The following is a 26,526-nucleotide window of genomic DNA, read 5'->3' on the forward strand; positions in this document are numbered from 1 at the left end:
AAAGAGAACTACTAAGTCCAGTATGACCAATTCTAATCGAGATATGACTACCTCTTCTTTCCGCCTTCCATTCATAAAACTATTACCCCCCACAGTCTTTTGAATTTTATATAAATCTCTGTCATGATTAGCCCATTGTTCCTGCCTAACCTTAAGGATTTTATTTTGAATAATAGATTTACCCTCACTTTTGCTTAAAGGAATACTTAAGTTAATAATATCTGATTTCAGGGCCTGTTTCTTTTACACTACATGACTCTTTGGAGTGAAAAAACATCTCTACAATTGAAAAAAATTCAAAACATGTTTTTATTTATTTTTTAGAGTATGTCCTTTGGAGAGGACATCGGGACTCTCTTGTGGCAAATATGAACACATTTCAAGGCCCAGGATGTCCTCTCTAAGGACCAACAGGATTTAACACAGTGGCATGTATGGTTTCAGAGTTATGAACAAAAAAAACTATGTCCTCCACAGAGGACAAAAATGTATTGCTGGGTCTCAGGTACTTCTTCTACTTCTACATGAGCAGGAATCCAGACAAATCGAACAAAACATTTCTTATTGTGTAGCTGAACTAATAAGTGATATATACCTAATAATAAATCTAATCTACAAGATTTGCCAGATTTTTTACTTAATAATGCAGCTTTACTATCTGATGCAATTATATATTTACTTTCTTCACTAATATTATCCTCAAGCAACCATTCTAAAAGCTAACATAATGGCAGATAATTCAACTGTAAAAACTTCTAGATGATCTGTTAATCATGACTTTATGGTGTGGAATATTCACAGCTGCTCCTGTTCTGCCACTATTTGGATCTTTAGATTCATCTGTATATATAATTATACTATCTTTAAACCTTCCAAAAATAATTATTCACTATAATCCATTCTGGAGTCTTTCCCTTTTTAAGAAATTCCCCCAATTGCAGATCAACTTCTGGTGTGATAAATAACCATGGTGGAATTGGTGACTGTGGAACCGTAAAACTATACTGGAACTGAGTCAAACCGACATTTTGAGCTTTTATGTCCTCATCCATCCAAAACTATTACAATCAGATGTATGATGTTCCCAACAATCCTGCAGCACAGCCTTAGTTGGATGACCATAATTATGTTCCTGTAGGTTTACCCAATATTACCCATTAGCTTCAATCTTCTTTCTTCTTCTTCTTGAGATTTATTGGCGGTTGGCAAAAAAACATTACTCGAGCATTACTGCCATCAACCGGTAAGGAGTGTAAATTACACGGCATAAAAAAAGATCCTATTCTACAACTTACACAGGTTTCAAAACTTCAGGTATAGCCTGATATCCTCTGCTTCCTGAATCTTTCTGCAATAAATCAACAGTAATTCCTGCAATGCAAAATAACATGTTCTATTGTCTAATCTTCCCCACAGTCACATTTCCCTAAAATCACCATTCTTTCATTTCTTGTACCCTTAACTTTTGCCACCTCTCTTTCATTTTTTGTGTTATTATACTTTTTATGTGTGTTATACTGAAACTAACATTAATGTCAAACAATATGCAATTAGTGCTTCCTTTAGCCAGCCCGTCTGCCATTTCATTCTCCTTATCCCCAAAATGTGCTACAACCCATATAAAATTTATTGTAAGCCCATCATATTAATTCTATAAAGTGTTTCTTGTATTTCAATTAATATATCTGGTCTACTATCTGAATGACTATCTTGCAAACTGGCCCACTGATGAACTAGAATCTGAGCAAATGATTGATTTTAATGGTCTTACCTCTTCCACCCACTGAACAGCTAAAAGTAAAGCAAGCATTTCTCCTGTATGAACCGAGACTCCATTACTAACCCTTTTCCTACTTTAATTTGAAACTGCTGTACAATAAATGCTAATGCTTATGTAATCTTGTACTCTATGTTTATTCATAATAATATATTTACATGTGTTCTTCTTTTCTAATACTGAAAAAAATCTACCTTAGCATCAGGAAGTACCCATGGTGGTATTGTTTATAATGGAACTGCCTGACACATCTCATTGGTGTAAATGGATTTCATTAATTGTAGAATTCATTATCCATCCAAAGCTCTTTCATTTTTTTTCTTTTTCTTTTCCTTTTCTCAGCCATGTTTAAGCACCTCTAATGTTGGATGATCATTTCTTTGTAGATTCTTGTATTTATTCAAATTCTGAAAGCTGTGATTTCTTTCTAATAATTTGAAAGCTTTATTGTGTTTCTTAGTAACTTTAGTACATTCTATTGTTTACCAGGGCCTCAACCTCCATTCCCTTTCCCTGCTAAAGAATTTGAAACTAATGTTAAATCATTTGCTAACACTGTACTATCTCTAAAATTAATTCTGATTCCACTCCCATCATTCAGACATAGCAAGTTCTAAACATCCATTATTTCTTCTAATGTATCCCCATTTTGATCATTATGATTACTCCATAATGAGCTATGTCCCCAGTGATGGCATAGTTACTTTGAAAAAGTAACTTTAATCAGGATTACTGATTACTCCTTGAAAAAGTAACTTAGTTAGATTGCTGGTTACTTAATTTGGAAAGTAACTAAGTTCCATTAAAAGTAACTATTTAGTTACTTTCAGCAGCTGCTGACAACAACGCTCCACCACCTGTGAAAATTACATTGAGCTTTGCTAATTCTTAATTGCAAATTATTTTATAATAGTAACATCAACAATGTATCTCCACTTATAAGGTTGAACTGAAGGGGAGATTGTTTAATGGTTACAACAGTACAAAAAAAACGTTAGTAATTTTTGCGTGTTCCACTATTGTCTGGAAAACTCTAGATAGGATTTTAGACCTGCCACCCCTCCCTGCTCCAGCGTCCAGGTTCTGGATGAAAATGAAAATTTTCATTAGACAGCACTAAGACCCTCCTCCTGGTTCTGATTGGTTGTTTTGGTCGGAACGTTGCATTTCTTTAGCTAGCAATAGTAGCTCAGGGAGGAGGTGGAGGAGACTGATTGTTATCTGTCTCATAACAAACTGTCACAACATGGTGACAACTTTAATAAATATGGAGAAAACATATTTTTTATTAAAGTTATATACTGCAGCTTGAATAAAATGCAATCTACATAGGCATTTTTTGAGAAGTCTGGATTGCTTCATGTATATTTTGCACGTTGCCTATGACTGTTGCTCGTGGGGTGAGACATTTCAGTAATCTAAAATTAACTAGAAAAAATTTAAGCAACCTACTTGCATACTGTATGTCGACTGTTGCATGTAAAATTCAATTCATGAGCAGTAAATATTGTCCTAGTATCAGTATTGGACCAAAGAAAGCAGGCAGTTGCAAGCTTTTAAATTGTGAAGTTTTTGATGGGTCAGATAGACTCAAAAAATTGTAACAGCAGCTGCGTGGGGGGGCCCAATTACATTTTTTGTCATGGGGCCCAAGATTCCTGGCAGCGCCCCTGGTAAGTTGTATAAAAGGATATAGTTTTTTATTTGTTTGTTTTGTTTTATTTATGTCATGTAGCCCACATTCCTTACCAGTTGGTGGCTGTAATACTCACCTAATGTTTCTTGCAAACCGCCATTAAATTTCAAGAAGAAGAAGCAGACGTCACGGGAGTCTCAAACTTCACTCATAAATTCAGCTTGTAAATCAAGATGTATTTGTGTTTGCATCAAAACTACAAGTGTGAATCTTATTCTGTGCATTTGTGGATGTCGATCTGTGTATTTGTGAATTATAAAACTGTTTAGCTCTATATTCAACATAAATAAAAATATAAACGTTTTCAGCTCTGGATGTACTGTTTTTCTCTCGCGTTCCGAGAAAAGACTTCCTGGCGTACGCATTTACGTGATGACGTAGGTACGTGGCGACTTACAGCTGCATTGTTGTGGGGGAAGAGAATCCCTATCTGCCGCTGAGCTGTGCCACTTCCTACTGATATTTCGTTGTCCAAACGGTCAGTAGTTATTCCCATATATACATAAAACCTCAGGAACAATCTCCGTCGCCCTGGATACCAGTCAGTCACTTCCACTCGGTTCAGCTAGAGCCACGACTGCCGTTGGATGGAACGGCCCGACTGTGGATTTCACTGCCGCTGTTATCTACAGGCCGCGTCGCCATTGCTACCGTTTCTATAAACTGAGCTCGTGAAAACACAGAGGTAGGTTTTCCTTCATTTCTTCACCACGTCTTCACTGCTAATTTGTGAAACTCCGGGGAAACGAAAAAGAAAAAGTCACATTCTTCAGTAAAGAAACCATTTCAGTGGAGTCAGTATCTTGTGTCGCCATATTTCCTCTTCCCTGTGCTAGCGTGGTAACGTTAGCCTGATTCCTGGACGGAGTGTCCTTATGTTTTTAGCTGGCGTGCAGAGAGGCCACGGACTGTCTGGAGGGCATGATCAGGTCGTCCTGACTGGTAACTCTGAGGCATGTCTGTCTTATCGCAGAGATGACACGTTCTAGATATTGTTTTCAACGCTTTATTTCTTCGAGGTTAGCTCCGGGTCAACTTGGGTTAAGTTGACGTTATTCCGCAACAATTAGCTGAGAGCGGCTTTAGCCAGGGCTCCGCAACCAGTAGGAAGGTCGCCTTAGGCGGATCTGGAGGCCGGCTGCTCCTGGTTGCTTGGCTTTCATTCATCCAGTGAACGTTTCGTTTCCGGTAGTCAACCAAGGCTTGTTTATTCAGTGCAATTAAAGGTGTAGGAACAATCCTGGGAGAGGCACATATAAAGCGGAAGAGGTGTGGAAGTTTTTAGAAGCCACGCGTGCTTCCGTGTTGTATTTGCACCCCATGCAGAGCGCTGTTCAACACATGGCTGACAACACAGAGTGCTAATGCTGCAACTACCAGCATCCGGACATTGGAGATGCCAACTTGTTTTCTTTCCCTGCCATATTAAATAAAGCACACTTTTAAATGTGTACACAACCAGATTGATCTGAAATATCCAACTCTTGGAAATTCTGCATGGGTTACATGGAACAACTCAAACCAAAACATAATTACATTTTTGCAGCCTAATATGCCTTATATCACAATTACACACAAGATTTAACTAATCTGGAATTTCCTCATTAAACATTTTGTTTGTAAATTTCATTTTGTGTCTTGAAATGGAAAATATGGGAACATTAAGATGTAAAAAAAAACAAACAAACCAAAAAACAGCCTCCTTGAGATTAGCTCATAGCCACAGATCCAGTGTAATGTTTGCAGCAGCCTGATTTGTGTTTTGGTTACTGTTGTCATGGATTGTTGTCAGGCCAACCACTTACTGCAGGGGTGCCCATTTTCAGTCCTCAGGATCTACCATCCTACAACTTTTAGATGCATTCCTGCTCTAACACAACTGAATCAAATGGCTGATTTTCCTCACCAGCAGTCTTTCAGCTCTGCAAAGGGAACATGCCATTCGTTAGATTAAAATGTGTTGGACAGGAGCGTGCCGTGGTGGCGTAGGGGTTAGCATGACCCATATTTGGAGGCCTTGAGTCCTCGACGCGGCCGTCGCTGGTTCGACTCCCGGACCCGACGATATTTGCCGCATGTCTTCCCCCCTCTCCTTCCCCGTTTCCTGTCAGCCTACTGTCATATAAGGGACACTAGAGCCCACAAAAGACCCCCTGGAGGGGTAAAAAAAAAAAAAATGTGTTGGACAAAGGGACACATCTAAAAGTTGCTGTAAGTCGGCCTTCGAGGACTGGATTTGAGGAGTCTTGAAGTAGAGTATGTGTGTTCAAAGTTTAATTTGTTGTGGTGTGTTTTTTGCTGGTACCCTGTAATGGGGGTGTATACTAGACAATCCTTGAAGAAAACCTGTTAAAGGCAGCAAAAGACTCAATACTGGGGTGGAGGTTTGCCTTCCAGCAGGACACCCACTATACATATACCCCCTGAGATAGTATGGGACTGTTTAGATCAAAATTTGTTCATGTTGGAACAGCATAGTTAAAGACTCAACTAGAGCTAAATTCATTTGAGTCTATGGCTGAACTGTTAAATATACAATACAGACCAAAAGTTTGGACACACTTTCTCATTGAATTCAATGAGAAAGTGTGTCCAAACTTTTGGTCTGTACTGTATATACTAGGGCTGTTGTAAACAAATATTTTAGTAATCGAGTAATCAATTGTTCTTACGATTAATCGAGTAATTGGATAAAAAAAAAAAAATTGTATATCTGGCACACCACCAGTGTTACTATCGGATATCAATATCAGTCCAATTTTTCATATTTGAGCTTCCCTAACAGTTACTTTTCTGTAGTTTAGAAAATTAACATGTAACAATAATGGCTAACTCTCTAAGTAAACCTGAAGAAAAGTTATACAAAGATCTGAAATTATATTCGATTTAATAATAAAAGAGGCAGGTGTAATGCTACTTAAGTCTAGGCGCCTGACTACGGCCAAATATGATAATAGGCAGTGAGAAAGGTTCGGCTGAGGAGCCCGTGTGTGTACCTTCCTACAAAACCACCAACACAAGCAGCTAGTCACAGCGACAACAGCAATGGAGGAGATCCGAGTTCACCTCTGACCCGGACCTTAAAGTGTGCCGTCAGTTTGACCCGCCAAAATAAAATACGGGTTGATTATTTTGTGCAGGTTACACAGGCTCACAAATATGCTCATAAAAATGTCTATACTCCAGTTTTTAGTTTATGTATTCATCTTCAGTCAGTTTAATAGATTAATTCTCACCTTGCCCCATACCTGTCAAGCTTTGGGTTTGAGAATACGGGAAATGTCGCCTGGAGTTGGGGGCTTGGGGTGGTGGGCAGGCGAACGAACGTAAGATGGGGGGTGGAGGGAGGAAATAGACCAGGGGACAGCTGAACGTAAGTCAGGGGGGGAACGACGAACGGTAGACCAGGGAACGGGGGGGCAGGGGGGAGCAATACAGGATATTTACATCACCTTCGTTTGTCACACTCAGAAACTCATCAACCAGCCATGTACCGCCACCATGCGCTCCGTCACCTGTTTGTTCAGACCGTGATGATATGAAATTTATTGTGTGGTTCGTCCATAAAGCTACACTTACATTATAAGCATCAACTACTCGCCTGCCCATGTTCAGTCTATCCGCTCACCTGTATAAATACTCCCGCAGCGCTCTTCCCGCTTTTTGCTCTGAACCAGCAGCTCCCAGAGGAGAAAGGCTGCAGTACTCCAGGCATCGCACCATTCATTTTAAGGATGCCTATTGGTCCCCCCAAAATGATGAAAACCCAGGCATTATCATCAATCAATAAAATCCCCACAGGCCGAACTTGAAAATCGGACTTTATGCTGCTAACACTTGGCTTTCGTCAACAACTCAGAGGCGGAAGTCAGAGCTCCGTGCAACACAAATAATGTCCGGGCCAAAACACGGTGCGCTAAATAATAAAACATAAATTAACAAAGCTTCGAGGCAGGTAAATTTTCCTCGAGGAATTTTAATAATCGAGGTACTCGAATCATTTAAGGAATCGTTTCAGCCCTAAAATATACTGTTTGGACTGCAGTAAATATTATCTAATTGAACAATTACCATCTATTCTGACTCTTAGGTGCATCATTCCCACCAGCCCTGCTTAGTCCACTTTAATCAAACTCCAGTCCAGTTCGTTTGGGGAGGTGTGAATGTGTAATCAAACTATGGTGGAGAGGAAAAAACAAAATCTTCCAACAGCAAAAAGCTGACCACTTCCTTCAAAAAAACCTACATTTTTGAAGGAAGTTGCATTCAGTAGTTTCTTCCAAGGTCTTAGTTTCGTTTCCTCCAGTGGTTCTTGGTGCAGTGCCATCATAGGCGGGGGGTTGATGGGGAGATTGCTCAAAGTTGGTTGGTTTGATACAGTACAGTGTGAAAGAGAACTGCAGAAGCTGAAAATAGAACAAATGTTGCAATTTGGTCATTAATTCAACCAGCCTTAAGGCCAGCAATGTAATTGCAGATTGGTTTGGAACTAAATGTTTGGGAACTTTGGTACTGGTTCTGGTAAAGTCATTACTAAACTATCACTATATGTCATGGCAACTAGTGGTAGTTGCCATGGTAGTTGAAGCAGATAAATTTTTTCCAATAAAATCATGTTGTTGAAATGAAAATGAGTTTGATTATTTTCCAACAGCTGTATAAAATACTCAGCAGCTGTGCTCTGTGATCTGTGTTTGCAATAAGCCTAAAGCAGCAAGACATTCACCTGTTTAGCTAAATATGTCCATTTATATAAAATGATGTGGCCTGTCACCATGACAAATTTTGTTGGTCCCAGAAGTAATTACGATAAACGATAGTATTGTTATTTTGAGACCATTGTTAACTAATAGCATAAAAATTGCAGAACAATGAAAATACACCCTCTCAGATGTCAATAAACTAACTTTGAAAGAACATTTAGCACTGGAACCAGAAGACCTTTTAAATACAAAAAATTGGAAGGGGGATTGGGGCTTGGCATTAGCCACTTTTAACTTTCAGATCCTTTGGTCCATGGAAGGTGGACTTGGGGGTGCCCCTTGCAAGATGCCACCCTGAGCGGATGCCCATGTCACCCAGATTAGAAACCGCCACCGCACCTCAGTGATTGTTGTTGGGCGGTCCCCAAACAAGGAAACCAGCATTCACCAATGCATTTAAAATGCATCGTTACATTTTAGGTGCAGATATGTTGGTTGTATTGTTTAGTTGGTACTGTTTTACAAAATAGTGGCTCCACAGGTTCAGTGGTTCACCATGGTCATTCACTACGAATCTAAAGCACTGCCAGAATACAGCTGAAATGTTCCGCTTTCAAACCAGCGTTGCCCTGGCTCCTGTACCGAACTTTATGCTGTTCTCTGTGATAGGAGGCCACAGAGCTTCCTACCATAGGCGCTGTGGCCTGTGGTAGGAGGCCACCTACCTCAGCAGATAGCCGAAGTAATTTTGAAGGTAGACAGCGCTGCTCCCTCTCCATTCATTTTCTGTGGAGCTTGAGGCAACAGTCGCTTGCCCTCATCCATAAGAGCAAACAGCATAATTCGTGCGTGTGAAATTCCTGGCTCATACACGCAGACATGCACAACTCTTTTTGTGTAGCGACTTCACACAAGAAAGCTGAAAATGTTTCAATTTTTGTCGCTGTTGTCACTTTTGTGTCCTGTGTGTTGGGTTCAGCCTGAGTGGAGGAAAACTGACGCTTTTAGGTACCTCTGTATTTTGCTGTTACCAAGGAAGCAAGACGGGAGGAGGAACTTGAGGTACCAGAAGTTTTTTGTCATCCAGTCTTTTTGGTAGGAAGAGAGAGAGACACAACAAAAACAAACAAGCAATATTATTGCCCTCATTTTATTATCAAGCTCATTTGAATTGATTTATTGTTTATTGCAACAGGCCTACTGGCTATAGCATCGTTCACCAACGTTGTTGCATGTTCTCCTAGGATCATCCAGTCCTGGTCTGTTGAATATTGTTCTAATGCAGTGTTTCCCAACCCTGGTCCTCAAGGCTCACTGCCCTGCATGTTTTAGGTATTTCCTTGCTTCAGTCCAGCTGATTTCAATTGATGACTGATTAAAAAACTTTTGTTGAACTGCAATCAGTTGAATCAGGCACATTAAAGCAGAGAAACCTCTTAAGACATGTAGGACAGTGTGCCTTGAGGACCAGGGTTGAGAAACACTGTGTTATTCTGTAAAAGGTTTTAGTCAGACTGATGAAGACTATCCCTGAAATACTAGAAAATGTAACTGGACTCAGGGAGGTACTGAATACAAATGTATGCATTCCATGCCCCACCTTCTTTTGAAAAATTTCAGAAAATCATGCATCACTTCAAGAGTATGAGCTGTTTGATGTTGATCTATCACACAAACTCACTTAAACACATTGAAGTTTCTGTGTTAATGTGACAAATGTGGAAAAGCTTGGGTGGTGTGTCCATAAAAGAATCTTATTTAAAACCTGTAGCATCTTGCTAAAGTTTACGTGTTGAGTGGCTAAAAGAGGTCAAAGCCTTCTGGAAACACATTCTCACGTCAAATGTTGTCAACTGAAGGCGTAAGTAAAGTTGCATTTGATTTGAGTTGGTCATTGTGTCATATTTTGTTGCATCAGCCCAAACTTTCCTGCTGTTGCTCCAGAAAGCTTGCTAACGATCTACAAGTGGTGTTCTTCACTTTTCTGCCATACCATTACATCAGTAAGTCATTGATACTTACTTCCTCTCTTCTCTACAGAATCCTGATATCTTCATCATGAAGAAAAAATGCAAAAATCGCCGCTCCACCACGCTAAAGAGGGAGTCTTCTCCTATCAAGCCCTCTCCCAACAGAGAGACTCTCACATACGCACAAGCTCAGCGAATGGTAGAGCTGGAAGTGGATGGCCGAGTGCACCGGCTCAGCATCTATGACAAGCTGGATGTCATCGCCGACGACGACCCTACGGCTCAGGAGATCCTGGAGTGCAATAGCAACAAAGAAAACAACGAGAAGCCCCAGCAGGTTCTGGTTCGCTCTGTACGCCTCAAAATGAACCAGCAGAAGAAAAGTGGTGCTCTCACTGCGTCACATGGCAGCAGCTTGGGCAGTCTCCTGGAGCCAAAGGTCAGGATGGTGGAGTACAATCTGCCGGTGGTGCCAAAAAGGCCGGCCATGTATTACAAATACTCTGAGAGGACAACCGAGGAGCTGGATGAGGAAGTGGAGTACGACATGGACGAGGAGGACTACGCCTGGCTCGAGATCATTAATGAGAAGAGGAAGAGCGAGGGCATTGGCCAGGTGTCACACAATCTCTTTGAGTTCCTCATGGACCGCTTTGAGAAAGAGTCGTTCTTAGCTACACAGGGCCAGAGTGACCTGCAGTCACTGGTGGATGAAGATGCTGTTTGCTGCATCTGCATGGACGGAGACGGAGCTGACAGCAATGTCATTCTCTTCTGTGACTCGTGCAACATCGCCGTGCACCAGGAGTGCTACGGCGTGCCGTACATCCCAGAGGGTCAGTGGCTGTGCCGTCATTGCCTACAGCGTCCGTCACGGCCGGCCGAGTGCCTCTTCTGCCCGAATCGTGGAGGAGCTCTGAAAAAGACAGATGATGATCGCTGGGGCCACGTGGTTTGTGCCATGTGGGTCCCCGAGGTTGGCTTCTCTGATACAGTTTTCATCGAGCCCATTGATGGCGTCCGCAACATCCCCCCCGCCCGCTGGAAACTCACATGCTACCTGTGCAAGGCCAAGGGCGCTGGGGCCTGCATCCAATGTGACAAGATCAACTGTTATACTGCTTTCCATGTCAGCTGCGCCCAGAAGGCGGGCCTCTACATGAGAATGGAGCCCGTCAAAGAGCTCACCGAGTCGGGCACCACCACCTTTTCTGTGAAGAAGACCGCCTACTGCTGTAGCCACACACCCGAAGGTTGCGACCAGCGGCCTCTCAATGTCTACGACGAGCTCCGTCTCAAGAACGGAGCCTGTCACAAGCGGGCAGAAAAGAGGGGGAAGCCTCGCTCCAAAAGCTGGCAGAAGAAAAAGATGAAAAAAGCAGAGTCAGAACCTGAACTAGAACCTGAAACCCAAGCTAACCCTGGGCCCAGCGTCACTGCATCAAGGTAATTTTTTTTTCTTTTAAGAACATTTTCGAAGCAAAGAGTCCAAAGATTTAGTGAGAATTAGACAAATCTAATGTGAAAAGTGTCTAATGTCCACAGTCTAAGGTGTTCTGTTAGTAAATGTGTCTTCCTGTCTGGCCCAGTTTCGATGCCATCTTGAACCAGGTAGCAGTTCAGAGGAAGCGACAGTTTGTTGAGCGGCTGCTGAGTTACTGGGTGCTGAAGAGGCAGTCGAGGAACAACGTGCCTCTGATCCGCCGTCTGCAGGCCAACCCTCAACCCTCTAAAGCTCAGCAGCAGAAGGTCAATGCTGCCCATCACACTCACCCTCAACCTTCAATGTTCTCCTGATACTGATCACAAACCTTGTGTGATGTCTTCAGGAGCATATGGAGACAAATCAGGCTCTGAAGGAGCAGCTGAAAGTGTGGCACCGTCTGCGCCATGACCTGGAGCGAACCCGGCTGCTGCTGGAGCTCATCAGGAAGCGGGAGAAGCTGAAAAGGGACGAGGTAGAGTCAGTCTCTCCTCTCTCACTGTCTCAGTGCTCCATTACTATTCAACAACTTTCTGATTAAATCTGCTCAAGTATTCCATTTGTCTCACAGATGTGAATCTAGAAAATGTTCTGTCTTTTTATCTGACTCCGTTACTCTGAAAACCCGTGAATAAAAAAACAGTGCAGCTGATTAGCTTCACTGGGTCTGATCATCTTTAGTCCATTCATGATCCCATTACCTGGCAACTAATGCTCCAGTAATAGAGTAATGACAAACCAGACAAGCCCTTCTAGTTACTTCAGAGATAGACATTAAATGCCACAGAAAAAGAAAATAAAGACAGATTGGAACCCCTGCAATAACCAACCAACATCTGGCTCTTTGATGTCACTTTTCCAAATCTGGCCTTTCTAGATGAGGAGACAAACAAAACCCAGAAAAAGCCCTTTTTTCCAGCTTGTCTCCACATTTTAAAGGATGTTTAATTTTCTGTCCATTTGACCTTTATGTTGTGCTTTGCCAGTCTGTCACAAAAAACTCCAGTGTGAGAAAATGCAAAAAGCTTCTATGAGGATAAAAAGTATTTGTCTGCTCTGATTTGTCGGTTTAATTAATCAGTTCCTGCAGCAGAATGATTGTTGTGAGCAGATGCTCTGTTATTCTCTCTGCAGATAAAGCTGCATCAGTCGGTGCTGGAGCTGCAGCTGACTCCCTTCAACATCCTGCTGAGAGCTGTGCTCAGTCAGCTGCAGGACAAGGACCAGTACGGCATCTTCGCACAGCCTGTCTGCATTAAGGAGGTTTGTAACACTTAGTCATTCTTCTGACAGACGGTATGAAATAACTATCCAGATATAACAGCTGTTCTGTCTGAAAGTTTCATTTACAGTCTCTCTAGAGCAGTGGTCTCAAACTGCAGACCACTCCCCTCGAGGGCCAGAGTCCTGCAACTTTCAGATTTGTCCCCCGTCCTACACATTGGAATTAAATGGTTAGCCTCCATCTCTAGCATGCAGTCCTGCTCTACAAACGTTGAAGCTAGGTGTGCTGAAGCAGGTTGAAGTAGGACGCTGGCCCTGGAGGACTGGAGTTTTAGATTCCTGCTCTACATGTTCTCAGCCTCGTTGTGTCTTGTTTGCCCTTGCAGGTCCCAGACTACCTGGAGCACATCAGAAAGCCCATGGACTTCTCAACTATGAGGAAACGAATTGATTCTCACAGTTACTGCAGCCTGGATGAGTTTGAGGATGACTTTAACCTCATAATTAGAAACTGCATGACGTACAACGCCAAGGAAACATTCTTCTACAAGGCGGCTCAGAGGATGCTGGACCACGGAGGGGTCATCCTACGGAGAGCTCGCAGAGAGGTGGATCGGATCGGCTTTGACTTCCCCAGCTGCTTGCACTTGCCAGAAGCCCCGCAGATGGAGGCCCCAGCTCCTTTCTCCTGGGAGGACGGTGAGTGAATGCATCCGATTAGGAAAGGAGTGAAGCAGGAGTTAGCAAGAATCATTTAACAATTTCATGGAAGGTGGAAGTTCACCTGCCATGCCTTCTAGTAGTTTAGAGGGCTACTAGACCATCTTAAGTTCATTTAGTGAACAGAATAAAAACCTAAGATTAAAGAACAGAAACTCTCTTTCACACTAACCAACCGCTGACCCTATCCTGGAAAAGGAGACTATCATCTTAACTTTTATTGCTAACAGTTGTTGAGAGTCTGAACTAACCATAACCCCCACACACTGGAGTTATGGTTAGCCCAAACACAGTAACACAGTCATGAGATCACTGCGAGTTGGAAGGACAGCTCTAGTATCTAATGCATGGACAACTGTTCCCACTGAAGCTCATGTCAGCAGCTTTGCATACTGGATGTGAAACAGCTGAGGTGTCTCCAAGATGAGAGCCATGAATCAGAGATATGAGTAAATATATCTCTGTCTAAACCCTCCAGCTGTTTAGACAAGGTGAGGCTCTAGACTCGACCCTGACCCCGACCCAGAGTCAGACCCAGACCAGTGGTTTGGAGGACTTTGACTTAGGGCTGGGCAATAAATCAATTACAATATATATATCATAATCAATATCAATAGAAAATAGTAGTAGTACTCTGTAGAGGTGTCCCGATCGATCGGTCACTGATCATGATCGGCCGATTTCTGTGAAAAAGTATGTGATCGGTGATCGCCGACCACTGTTTCTTATTGCCGATCACAAAAACCGATCACCAGAATCTCTTGCTTTGCAGCCTGCAGAGGCCCAACGTGCAGCATATCTTCCCCTTTACTTCACACTGCGCAAGTGCGCAGTAGCAAATCCTAAGCAATGTCTTGTGGAACTTTAACACTCTGAGAGTGAATGGGGAAGTTTGCTTGTTGTGATGGAAAAATCACATCAAAATGTATCGGCACAGCAAATTTAATATGACATTTAAAAACAAGCATTGACGGAGTTTGGTGAGTTATTGAGGCTCACTGCAGAAAATAAAGACATCCGGACCAGAGCGATCAGACAGCAGGAAAAGCAACGCACAACTACCAACCCTCACCCAGATGAGCATGACGGTCAGAAACTAAGCAAATTGCCTGAAAAATCAAGTCATTGGGCTAGCGGTGGAAGACGCTGGTTCTGCTCTCCCGGTTGGATCACCGCTAAGTAATACTTGTAGTAATATTTCACAGACATAGTGCCGTTCAACCTCCACTAGCCAGTGGACTCTCACATTGAGCAGCTGTTTAAAGCTTCAGCATGTAAGTTGAAAAAACAACTTTTTACATGTATTAAAACTTTCGCCGTCCTAACATGAGATTGATGAGCTCTGAAAAAAAAGCCGAGCTCCTCTGCTTCCCCCTTGTGTTCGACAGAATAATTCTGCTCTGTCAGAAACAACCCACCAGAGATGGAACCAAACGATTAGCAGTATTCTCAGGCAGTTTTGATTTAGTAACTTGGGTTTGTTTATTTGAATGCAGCCTGCTTTTGACTTAGAATGGATGTTTTCTTTTTCACTTGAAATTGTTTGATATAGACAGTACAAACAAAGAAAAATTGTGAAGGGCCCCCTGTTGGTCAGGGGCCCTTCACAACAGCTGTCATAACTTTTCCCCCCTGTGCGGCGCCCCTGGTGTAACATAAAGTCAGACCATTTTAAACAAATAGGAAAATTCAACTGCTTAAGCACTGTTCTACCTCTTAGTATTACATTAATAAAGGTCATAATAAACTATGTTATGTATCGCTATATACAGGTGCTGGTCATAAAATTAGAATATCATGAAAAAGTTTATTTATGTCAACAATTCCAGTCAAAAAGTGAAACTTGTATATTATATTCATTCGGTACAAACAGATAGATTTCAAATGTTTTTCTTTTAATGTTGATGATTCTAACTAATGAAAACCCAGAATTCAGTATTTCAGAAATTTAGAATATTACTCAAGACCAATGCCGTCTCTTGTTCAAGAGTGACTTGACATAAGGAATGTCACAGCTGAAACCCATGTCTTGCGTATGTCTGTGTGGTGATTCTTGAATCCCCTCCAGGATGTGGTTTTCCCAATTACTTGTCCGTTTTTTTTCTACCACATCTTTCCCCCCCCCTCACCTCTCCATGAATGTGCTTGAACGCAGAACTCTGTGCACATCCAGCCTCTTTAGCAATGAAGTTTGTGTTTTGCCTTCTTGTGCAAGGTGTCAAAGAAAGGCCATCATTTGGACGACTGTCAGGTCAACAGTCATCCCCATGTTTATGTAACCTACGGAACTGGACTGAGAGACAATTTAAACGCTTTTGTAGGTGCTTTAAGTTAATTATCTGATTAGTGTGTGGCAGCGGGAACCTTCAATATTGAACCTTTTCACAATATTCTGATTTTGTGAGATACTGAATGAGGACTTTATTAGTTGACAGTAATAATAATCAGCACTAAAAGAAATAAACATTTGAAATATTTCAGTCTGTATGTAATGAATGAATATAACATACAATTTTAACTTTTTCAATGGAACTACTGATTTAGATCAATCTTTTCATGATATTCTAATTTTATGACCATCACCTGTACACATTCTCTGAATTAGGCTTACGTTGCACAATAGTTATATAGTACTTTTTTTTTTTTTAAAGTGAGAGATTAGACTAATAAAGCTTTGTCATATTAAAAAAAATCTTTTTTATATGAACATCTGAATAAAAGCAATTTAGATATCAGATGTTAAAAAGCTTAGGGTTAAGACTGAATTTGTGTTAGTGGCTTGATGAAGGTTTTCCACGTAGAGCAGTGAAGCTGATATCTTTGGAGCAGATGCAGAGTTTGTGGCTTAATTTAAAAGATTGCTTGTGTGGCTAAGACAGTGTTGTGCAAGCATGTGTGTGTTTTTCCACTTATGCAGAGTTAGCATTTACAGTGCCTTGCGAAAGTATTCGGCCCCCTTGACCTTTTCAACAGTTTGCCGCTTTTCACGCTTCAAACATAAAGATCGAAAGTTTTTATTTTTTTTGTGAAGAATCAACAAGTGGGACACAATCGTGAGGTGTAAAGAGATTTAGTGGATATTGTAAACTTTAACAAATAAAAAACTGCAAAGTGGGGCGTGCAATATTATTCGGCCCCGTTGCGTTAATACTTTGTAGCGCCACCTTTTGCTGCGATTACAGCTGCAGGTCGCTTGCGGTATGTCTCTATCAGTTTTGCACATCGAGAGGCTGAAATTCTTGCCCATTCTTCCGTGCAAAACACCTCGAGCTCAGTGAAGTTGGATGGAGAGTTCTTGTGAACAGCAGTTTTCAGCTCTTTCCACAGATTTTTGATTGGATTCAGGTCTGGACTTTGAGTGGGCAGTGGTCTGATACTCCTTCCATTTCAATATGATCGCTTGCACATTTTTCCTTGAGATGTTTAAAGCTTGGGAAATCTTTTTGTATCCAAATCCAGCTTTAAATTTCTCCACAACAGTATTTCAGACCTGCCTAGTGTGTTCCTTGGTCTTCATGATGCTCTCTGCGTTTTAAACAGGGTTTCTGGGGAGCCTGATGGAGCCGCTGACTTAATTTGGATTAAACAGAAGTGCAAATAATTGATATTCAATTTAATTGTATTTTTTTTTTTTTTTACCCCTCCAGGGGGTCTTTTGTGGGCTCTAGTGTCCCTTATGTGATAGTAGGCTGACAGGAAACAGGGAAGGAGAGGGGGGAAGACATGCGGCAAATGTCGTCGGGTCCGGGAGTCGAACCCGCGACGGCCGCGTCGAGGACTTAAGGCCTCCAAATACGGGTCGCGCTAACCCCTACGCCACCACGGCACGCCCAAATTGTATTTTTGATTTGTTGTTTTCAAGACTAGTTGTGGGTTTAGGTAGTGTTTCACTGCCGTTTTCTCATAACATATAATTACCCAGTAATATTTTTTCATTTCCTGTCTATTTAGCATCTTTTAATACAAAAACACAGTGAACCGCCTCGGCGCCCCGACCACCGGGCTTAGCAAGTTTTCTGGGGGAAACCCTGCAATAAATTTTGTTCCACCTCATGATTGTGTCCCAGTTGTTGTTGTTGATTCTTCACAAAATAATAACAATTTTAGATCTTTGGGTTTGAAGCCTGAAAAGCCGCAAAATGTTGAAAAGGGGGCCAAATACTTTTTCGCAAGGCACTTTACATTTTTTAAGCTATTCTGATTATTTAGCCGCTTAATGTTCTAAGAAGGTGGTATGCAGCAGCCTTCTGATCACTGCTTTCAATTCACATCAAGTTTGTTGTGTATCTGCAGGTGAAGATAAAAGGGAGTTAAGTTTTTGTAATTTTGAGAAACTATTGAGTCTCGACCCAATTCGTCGAAGGAGACCGAGGTCCGTCTGTCTGTCTGTCTGTCTGTCTCTCTCTCTCTGTCTCTCTGCTTTCAGTTATAGTGAAAGCAGAGAGACTATATAGTGCTCTATATAGTCCTTTGTTTATTTTGGATATTTAAAATGCCTTCATGTGGTAAATCTGTCGGGTCAGCACAGATCTGATGGGAGATGAAGACAATATGATGGTGCTGTGCTGTTGTTTCTCAGTGGACCGGCTGCTGGCACCCTCCTACCGTCAGCACACGCAGCTGGAGGAGCAGCTGAAGGAGCTTCTGGAGAAGCTGGACCTGAGTACGGCCATGAAGCACAGCCCGTCCCGCACCAAGAGGCTCAAGCTCCTCAAGAAGACCATAATGGAGGTCCGCAGTCAGATTGGCTTAAAGAAATCATTTCCACATCCACCACCCCCTGCCCTGGAACTCCCACAATGCCCCAGCCAGTGTGAGGACAAGCTGGGTCCGGCAAGCCCATTAGTTCCCGTCCCTCTACTGGCCTCAGAGCGGCTCAGCTCCTCATTTGAGCCTGACATCTCACCAAGCGACTCAGTGCCCCCCACGCCGAAGCCTGTTGCCCACCTGTCAGAGCAGGCTCCCTTGCAGCTTGATGACAACACCAGCTCCTCTACCTCAAAACCCCCTCAACCCACCAACAGGCCCCTCCCAGACCAGCCTCTGCCCAACAGGAACTTTCCCTCTGAATTATCAGGTAGCTTCCCCCAGCGCACCATCTTCCGTAAGTCCAAGAGTGCCAGCCCTCAGAAAGCACCCACGACCCCAGAGCTGCCTCCTGCGTCGCCACCCCTCCTGGGTGCCAAAACCTTCCTGTCGGTGGTGATCCCTCGCCTGGAGACCCTGCTGGTCCCCAAGAAAAGGACCCGCAGCAGCAGTGCTGAAGACGAGGAGGAAGAAGAGAAAGAGGAGGAAGAGACGCCGATCAAACGTCTTGGCACAGGTTGAGCTTCACATAAGCACAGTGCTCCTTGCTGGTGGCAACTGCAATGTTCCTGACAAGTGACATGTGATGTGTGTGTTTCTGCTTCAGGGTTAACCAACGGCTTCTTGGTGGAGGAGAAGCTGGATTCTATGTCTCCACGCATTCTGGAGCCCCGGCGGCGATGCGCCTCAGAGTCCAGCATATCGTCTAGCAACAGCATCATCTGTGACTCCAGGTGGGTTCTGATTGGAGTCATGACCAATGATCTTCCAACTTAATTTCTTAAGTTTTTCTAAATGTGGCCCTCATCCGATCTCTTCCAGCAGTTTCATGGTGCCTAAAGGTGTGAAGGGTCGCCCTACGGCAGCGAGGCGGAGCACTGTGGACGACCAAAGTTCTCTAATGAGCTGTGCTGACAATGGACAATTCACAAAGACTGCCAAGATTTCTTCAGGTGAGAAAAGTATCTGTTCCCTTGCTGAAACAGACTTCCCCAGGCCACCCTCTGCTACCTTTCTAATTGTTGCTAGGTTACCAGGATAGCTCATGTTATATTTCTTTTCCTTCGTGGTTTGATCTGTGTGAGCAGAGGCAGGAGGAAACTACCAGTTTATAGAATCAGAAAAGCAACTCTTATTCCTCGCAATTCAACATGTTTTTTTTTATTAGTTATAGTAATATTATTGTGACAGGGTACAAGGCTGCTGAAATTATTTTTGGTTGGAATCTGATCTGTCACGGTACGATTCAAGGAGAAATAAGTTTTCTTCAGTGACCAAAATATTAAGACAATTAATGCTGAAACTAATAAGTCGGCCCTCAGATTGGTCCAAGCCTCAGACTGGAGTCCCTCATATCACCGGCCCTGGCTCCAGATGAGCTTAGCGGGGGGGGGGGGGGGGGGGGGGGGGGGGGGGGGGCATTGGCTTATTTTGGGGGGTGGGCTGAGTAAATAAGCTTTTACATTAATATAAAAACAAAAACAAACCTTTACCTTACCTTTCAAATAATAACCATGTTTTTTTTATACAAAATAATAAGGATGAAAACAGGGACATGTATAAAATGTTCAGTAATGGGGTGTGCCGTGGTGGCGTAGTGGTTAGCGCGACCCGTATTTGGAGGCCTTGAGTCCTCGACGCGGCCGTCGCGGGTTCGACTCCCGGACCCGACGACATTTGCCGCATGTCTTCCCCCCTTTCCTTCCCTGTTTCCTGTCAGCCTACTGTCATATAAGGGACACTAGAGCCCACAAAAAGACCCCCTGGAGGGGTAAAAAAAAAAAAAGTTCAGTAATTATGCTCAAATTTGCATAAACATTAACTTGTACGCTGCAGAAATCTAAGAATCTAATGTTTCCAGTCTCTGAATCTATTCCTTTAAATGCAAAATTAATCTATTTAAATAAGAGTAGCAATAATTACTAAAGCAAAAGAAAAAAAGTACAGTGTAGTAAAACTACTCATAACTACCGTTTTTCCCAAAACGCTGCTCAAGTAAATGTAACCAGTACTACCCACTTTTGAACATAGACAACAAAATCAGTAGCCTAATCTTGTTAACAAGCTTGTATTGACTTTAGCTAGTCATCATTTAGCTAACATTATCTGCATCCAACAGCATTATTTGACTCACTCTGTTAGTTCGAAGGCAGGAATGCTGTGCAAAGATATTTGCCTTTTGCTGGTTTGCTGCCGTGATTCTAGCGCACATCTGTGCTGCTCTGCACAGCAGCAGCTTGTCTCTGTCACTGCTGCACAGGTTTAAAACCGGCACTCATGTTGCGTTTAAAGGAGGCTAGGAAAAACGCACTACGACATGTTAGCAATGGATGAAACAATTGGAAAGACTGAAAAAAGTGCATGTGACAACACGCACAAATGCGAGAAGTGCGAGAGACCCTATTGTATCAAATCGAGATATGAATAATAGAAAGTTGTCCACGTTGAGGTTTTAAAAAAAATAAATAAATACAGGTTCCAGTCCATGTCTGACTCTGTGGGTGTGTAATGCCACCCAATGCTTGCCCATCCTGCCGGGTCTGCATCTGACCCATTGCTGACGTGGAGCCAGGAGGGGCCCCTCTGACCAGTCTCTTCAGGAAGCATCCTCAAATGGCTCATTGGGTTTCTCTCCTTTTCTCATCCAAAGAACGGATCAATTTCATTTGCTCTGCAAGGGAGTGAGGGAAGGGCTAGGGCACACACTGGGGGAGGAGGTGTGGCTCTATAGAGCAGCAGGATTGGAGCATGGAACAGCATTTCTCTGATTTTTACTTGTCTGTTTTGTGAACCAGAAAAACACCCCTTTGCCCCCCTCTCCCTCCCACCCACACACACACTCACCCCATGTTTACAGGGCTGGAGTTGGTCTGTCCTCTTCACACACACAGCAGTATGATTCAGCTCCCTGCCTGTGTATTGTTGAGTGTGTGTGTGTTTGCGCAGACAGTGTGTCCTGTTCATAACTGGCTTGTTGTTGTTCCTGTAGAAGTGTGGAGTCCCACCGCTGCTTCTCCATTTGTTCTGGAGCCTCTTAAGCTAGTTTGGGCTAAATGTAGGGGATATCCCTGGTACCCTGCCCTGGTGAGTGTGTGTGTCAGTCTGTCCGTACCTCATGCTCCATCTGCCCCATTGGTCCCATCTGCCCTCTGCCATTCTCCATGCTGTAGCTTGTGATGTGAACTGCTGGGTTGGTGTCGTGGCTGTGTGTAAGCAGCTCGTCCTGCTCTGGGCCGGCCTGCATGCTCTTCTCTGGTTGTGGGGCGTTTTCAGAGCAGCTCCGTCTGTCACCATGAACTGCAGATTGTTCTATCTGTAAGGGCGCTGCCCCCTTCTCTTCTAGCTCACAGTCTGTCCCGGGTCTTCACAGATCGTGAATCCCAGAGTTCGGAGGACGTCATGTCAGCACAGCAGGGTGGAGCTTCCCATTCCGCCATTGGACGTCCTCAGAGCCGGAGAGCAGATGCAGTTCAGGTCCGCAGAGAAACTCTTCCTCGTCCGCTTCTTCGACAGCAAGCGCAACTGGTGAGGAGCTGAGCGTCTTGACTGCTGTCACACCTGGAGCTGTCTGAAACCATACTGTGCAATTAGATTTTGCTCTGCCCCTTTCTATTCTGATACCCCGTGTAAAAACAGTGTAACATCTGTTTCTGTGTTGGAACCCCCGGCTCAGACAGATCATGTAATACTGATTACATGACCGCAAAACTGAGTCATGTTATGCTACATTCACACTGCTGTACAGCAAGTCACATTATCCAACCTGTAAGCCATTGATACTTAATAAACACCAATTTTCTGTGTCCCTACATGCGGAAACGATAAGAGAAACAAGAAACATGGTGGACGATAATGAGGATCAAGTTGTTAATGTGCTGGCTTCAGTTGGACAACGTTAACGTCTCAAGATTTGCTACACCATTAGCCTCCATGTTTACTTCCACTGAGCACGCTCACTATGCTGACGTTACGGCGTCCTCTGCTGGGCATGTGGTACACTTTTAGGTTCTTTGCAGTTCACACAGCAGATCACATACAATGACCATGCAAAAAAAATCAGACTTCACAAAAAATTGAAATTAAGCAGTGTGGACGTAGCCACAGAGATGTAAGGACTCAACGCATCCTAATATTTCACATTTTCACAAACGTTTCTCAAGTTTGAAATACCAGGCAGCTACAAACCGTGTGTTAGCTTTAGTGGCTAAGTTTTGGCTACGGTCCGTTGTCGCCTTGATATCAGCAAGAAAATGAAAAAACTAATCACTGGGTGGTACCGGCTAATTACTGAACACAACGGCACACAACTAAACTCACTTGTTGTACCAGTAGCTCGCAAATATTTTAACTTGCGTCTTGTTCATGGTGCAGCTCTTGCAGCTCTGGTTAAAAACAATAGGAGCAAGCGGTTCCCTGGAAACAATCTATGTGGCGAAAATTTAAACGGAAGTACGTCACCACTACTCGTGGCTTGTAGTCCATTTACACCCGACCCGGGTTACAATTAGAGTTTGTATTGTATTTCCCTGGTGACTTTTATAAAATATCACAATTGATATCTTTGATCAGTGACCTCATCCTTGTAGATAAATACATAATGGTGGTGGTCGATCGATCGGCACACCTCTAGTTTTCCTGCATTTTCGCCTTGCTGTGGAACATAGGAGTAAGTTAATACAGACATCTCCAAGTTTCATTCAGTTAGCAGAATTGTTCTACCGCAGCAACGGCTTGGATGGCATGTAAAAGAATCATCTTTTTGCCCTCCAGCATGCTCAAAATTCCCAGACGAAAACAATGACATGCAAGGGGTCCATGAGCACCACTTGGAAACAACCAATAAGAGCTAGGAGGAAGGTTTTAGTGCTATCAATCAACCTCCTCCTGGCTCTGATTGGTTGTTTCTGGCTGCGGGCAGCGTTTCTACAGTTACTACTGAGCTGCTTGTTCTTTTCACAGATTATCTGTCTTATGTTGTACTACCACAACACGGGGACAGTTTTAACAAATAACGTAAAACATCTTTTCGATAAAAGTTACATATTGTAGCTTTAAGAGGATCTGGTTAGGCGTTTCTGTATAATGCTTTTTGATCTTCTACAAATCTCCTTTTCCTCAGGCAATGGCTTCCTAGATCCAAGATGGCTCCGTTTGGGATCAACCAGAGCCTGGACAGAGTGAAGCTGAAGGAAGCTCGTGCTTCCTCCATCAGGAGAACTGTGCGGCTCGCCTTCGATCGGGCCATGAAGCAGCTGAACTCTGTCAGAGGGAATCTGGAGGTGAATGGTGGCGGCAGCGGCCTCACTGCCACACGCTAATCCCTGTCCGTCTCAGCAGCTCCACCAACCATCACCTTTTACCTTCATGATCCATGCAGAGAGGCCGTTCTGCCTCATACGCACAACACTCATGTTTACCCATCCCCATGCCTGGAGTCCCACAATGACTCACTGTAGTCAAAGCTATGCAAAGGAAGAGCTCAGCGTTCAGTTGGGAGGACTGAACCTGGTGAATGTGTCGGTGCTCGACCTCTGACCTCTTAAAATGTGCTGCTGTGAGATCCTCCATCTGTCAGTGTATGAGTGTGACAGCAGCAGCTCATGTAAATATCACACACACAGCCTGACACTAATTTATTCACTCTTCAGTTTTATTTGGTACACACTCTGATTTTTGGACCTTCAAAGGTAGGTGTGACGAGTTTTCGCCGGTGCTGCTGGTCCTGCTGGTGCTATCTCCACAAAGAGAACAAACATGCATACTGTATTGTTGTTTTTTTGTTGTTTTTTTTTTGTTGTTTTATAACTTATTGAAATCTCCTGCATCAAGTTCTTGTTTCTGGCATTAATTCTGTGTGTGTGAATTTTTTTTGTATCCAAATGTTTTTACTGGACTACTTTACTATTACTTTTTGTTTGTTTGTAGATATTTATATAAGATCTATATAGAAGCTCCTAAAGTTTTAAAGTGCATCGTTGACATGGAAACCAAAAGGAAAGGAGAACCAACTGCTGCCCGTCCTCATGCTTCACTCTGACGTCTTTTTTTGAGCTTTCAGTCGTGTCTCTGAACGTCACATCAGCGTGTTCTCCAGCGCAGACCTGAAGGAGAGCAGAGAATGTGCCTGGACTAATTTATTGCAGAGCAGAAAACAGATATGCATCACTTTATATAGAAGGTGTGGTAAATAAATACTACGGGTGCTCATACCCTCCCTTTTTTTTAGTTGTTTTTGTTTGGACTGATGGCATTAAATGTGTGAGGTGTGATAGATGCTGATGAGTAGCAGAGTGTAGGCTTCCTGTTGGTCCTCCAGCCCTGCTGACAGTTTGCTGTAAATACATTTGGTACTTTAGTTGATTCTCTGGGAAGAAAAGAAAAAAACACACAGTTCTAGTCAATGGGAACAGAAACCAGCCCAAAGCAGGCTGCTGGGATTTTTATACTAAAACACTGAAAAATAAAATATCATATTGAAATACTGGGTCTGTCTCTTGAGTTTTCCTCAACCGGAACTTTCACAGTTGAAGTTATTGGGGCCTGCCATAGCATTACATAGGAGAACTAGAAAATTCCTGAGGAAATTTAACCGGGGTCCTGCCAAAGTGTGCCGGTCGGTTTAGACACAGCGTTCTGATGCTAAAAATTAGCATCAATGCTAAGTTTAGCTAAAAAATTACACAGTAGCATGTGGAGAATCACAAGAACGTTGACTAACATGGACTTGCACCATTCAGTTTGTTAAAGTAAGTGTATCAGTTGAAATTAGCCAAATGCTCATGTTAGCATGCATGCTGTCTTACATTCACTTCCTCCATTGAGTATACTAAACATAGCTAATGTGTTAGAAATAGATAAAATACTTATGTTAGGGAAAAGGCTCACAGTGGGAGGAAGTGAAATGCTAATATTTGTGCTAATGCTAATGCATTGCCTTGCTGCGAAAGGCAGCGCACTAACCTGAGAGGTAAAGATAATACAGGGTAATATTACCTGAGAGGAACCTGAGGCTTTTATTTTTACATTTTCAGTACAATGGTTCAAAATGTTTAATAAAAAAAAAGTTATCTTCCATGTTTTAGTTAAGGAACAGACACAAACAGATCATATTCGAAGAAATGTGAAAGTAAAGATACCTTCTAAATTTGGTGTTAAGGACAAGTACTGTTTTTACTGTAGAACCTCTGTCACTAAACTGTTTGAGTCATGAACATTATATTTATTACTTTGTTAAACAACATTACAGTAAGTTCCACTATAAGGATAGTTTAAAAGGTATATATATAAATTTATTTGCCCTTTTAACAAAAAGCAAAAGATTACTAAGGCACCCAGTAAGGCATCCTTAGTTAGCATAAAGTAGCATGTATGTAAACACTGAAAGTGTTTCATTGAAATATAATTAGCATCTTATTAGATGCTATTTACAAAGTACTTACAGATATTATTGAAGTGTATTTATTAAGATTAATTAAAATATACACAGAACCTATTTGAAAATACTACCAAAAGTACAACTTCACAAAAGTATTGCTTGTATATATTTGTAGTATATTTCTAAAATGTACATTTAAAAATCTACATTTATACATGCAAAGTGTAATTTTAAAAAGATTATCCAAAGTATAACTTTAATAATATAATTAGAATTTAAGGTATATTTTATAAAGTGTACCAAAAATACATTTTTAAAAAGAGCAGCATGTTCTTAAAAATGTATTTATTACATTTTTAGTACAGTCTAAAGTATACCCACTTGATAAATGTACTTCAGAAAAATACAGTATAGTTAAAATATACTCAAGTATACCATTTTTTAACCAGGGTCTCCTTGGTTTCTTCAAGAAATCTGTGGACACGCTGTTACCTGAATTATTTGTTCCTGGCTCCACAGCTGCACCTTCTGAGTCGGGTTTGGTTTTCATAAAACACATAAAGCCAGGAGGAACTGATGACGCCATCTCAAGCCTGGCTTCATGGCTTATCCCCGATTTCTGAATCCCACGTTTGTGAAACAGCACCTGGCCTTTTAACCTATGAACACCTTACCAAGTAGCAGCATGTTAAGATGTTTTGTTATTGGCACAAAGTGCAATAAAAAGGGACTACCTCCAAGTTCTTGAACTTTTCAAATGAATAGAAACAGA

The 26,526-nt window shown here is 42.4% G+C and overlaps 1 protein-coding gene across 1 annotated transcript; it reads left to right on the forward strand.

Moving 5' to 3' along the window:
• Positions 1–3,870: 3,870 nt before the first annotated feature.
• On the forward strand, positions 3,871–24,863 carry LOC116708257 (bromodomain-containing protein 1-like). Its single transcript, XM_032546116.1, has 12 exons — positions 3,871–4,158; positions 10,217–11,592; positions 11,736–11,895; positions 11,976–12,104; positions 12,764–12,892; positions 13,240–13,552; positions 18,153–18,896; positions 18,987–19,113; positions 19,202–19,332; positions 21,369–21,463; positions 21,750–21,904; positions 23,499–24,863. Exons 2-12 carry the CDS (start codon positions 10,235–10,237, stop codon positions 23,695–23,697), a joined length of 3,540 nt encoding a protein of 1,179 aa, XP_032402007.1. The 5' UTR covers positions 3,871–4,158; positions 10,217–10,234; the 3' UTR covers positions 23,698–24,863.
• The last annotated feature ends 1,663 nt before the right edge of the window (positions 24,864–26,526 follow it).

This window comes from Xiphophorus hellerii, chromosome 2, assembly GCF_003331165.1.
Source record: "Xiphophorus hellerii strain 12219 chromosome 2, Xiphophorus_hellerii-4.1, whole genome shotgun sequence".
NCBI classification, from domain to species: domain Eukaryota; kingdom Metazoa; phylum Chordata; class Actinopteri; order Cyprinodontiformes; family Poeciliidae; genus Xiphophorus; species Xiphophorus hellerii.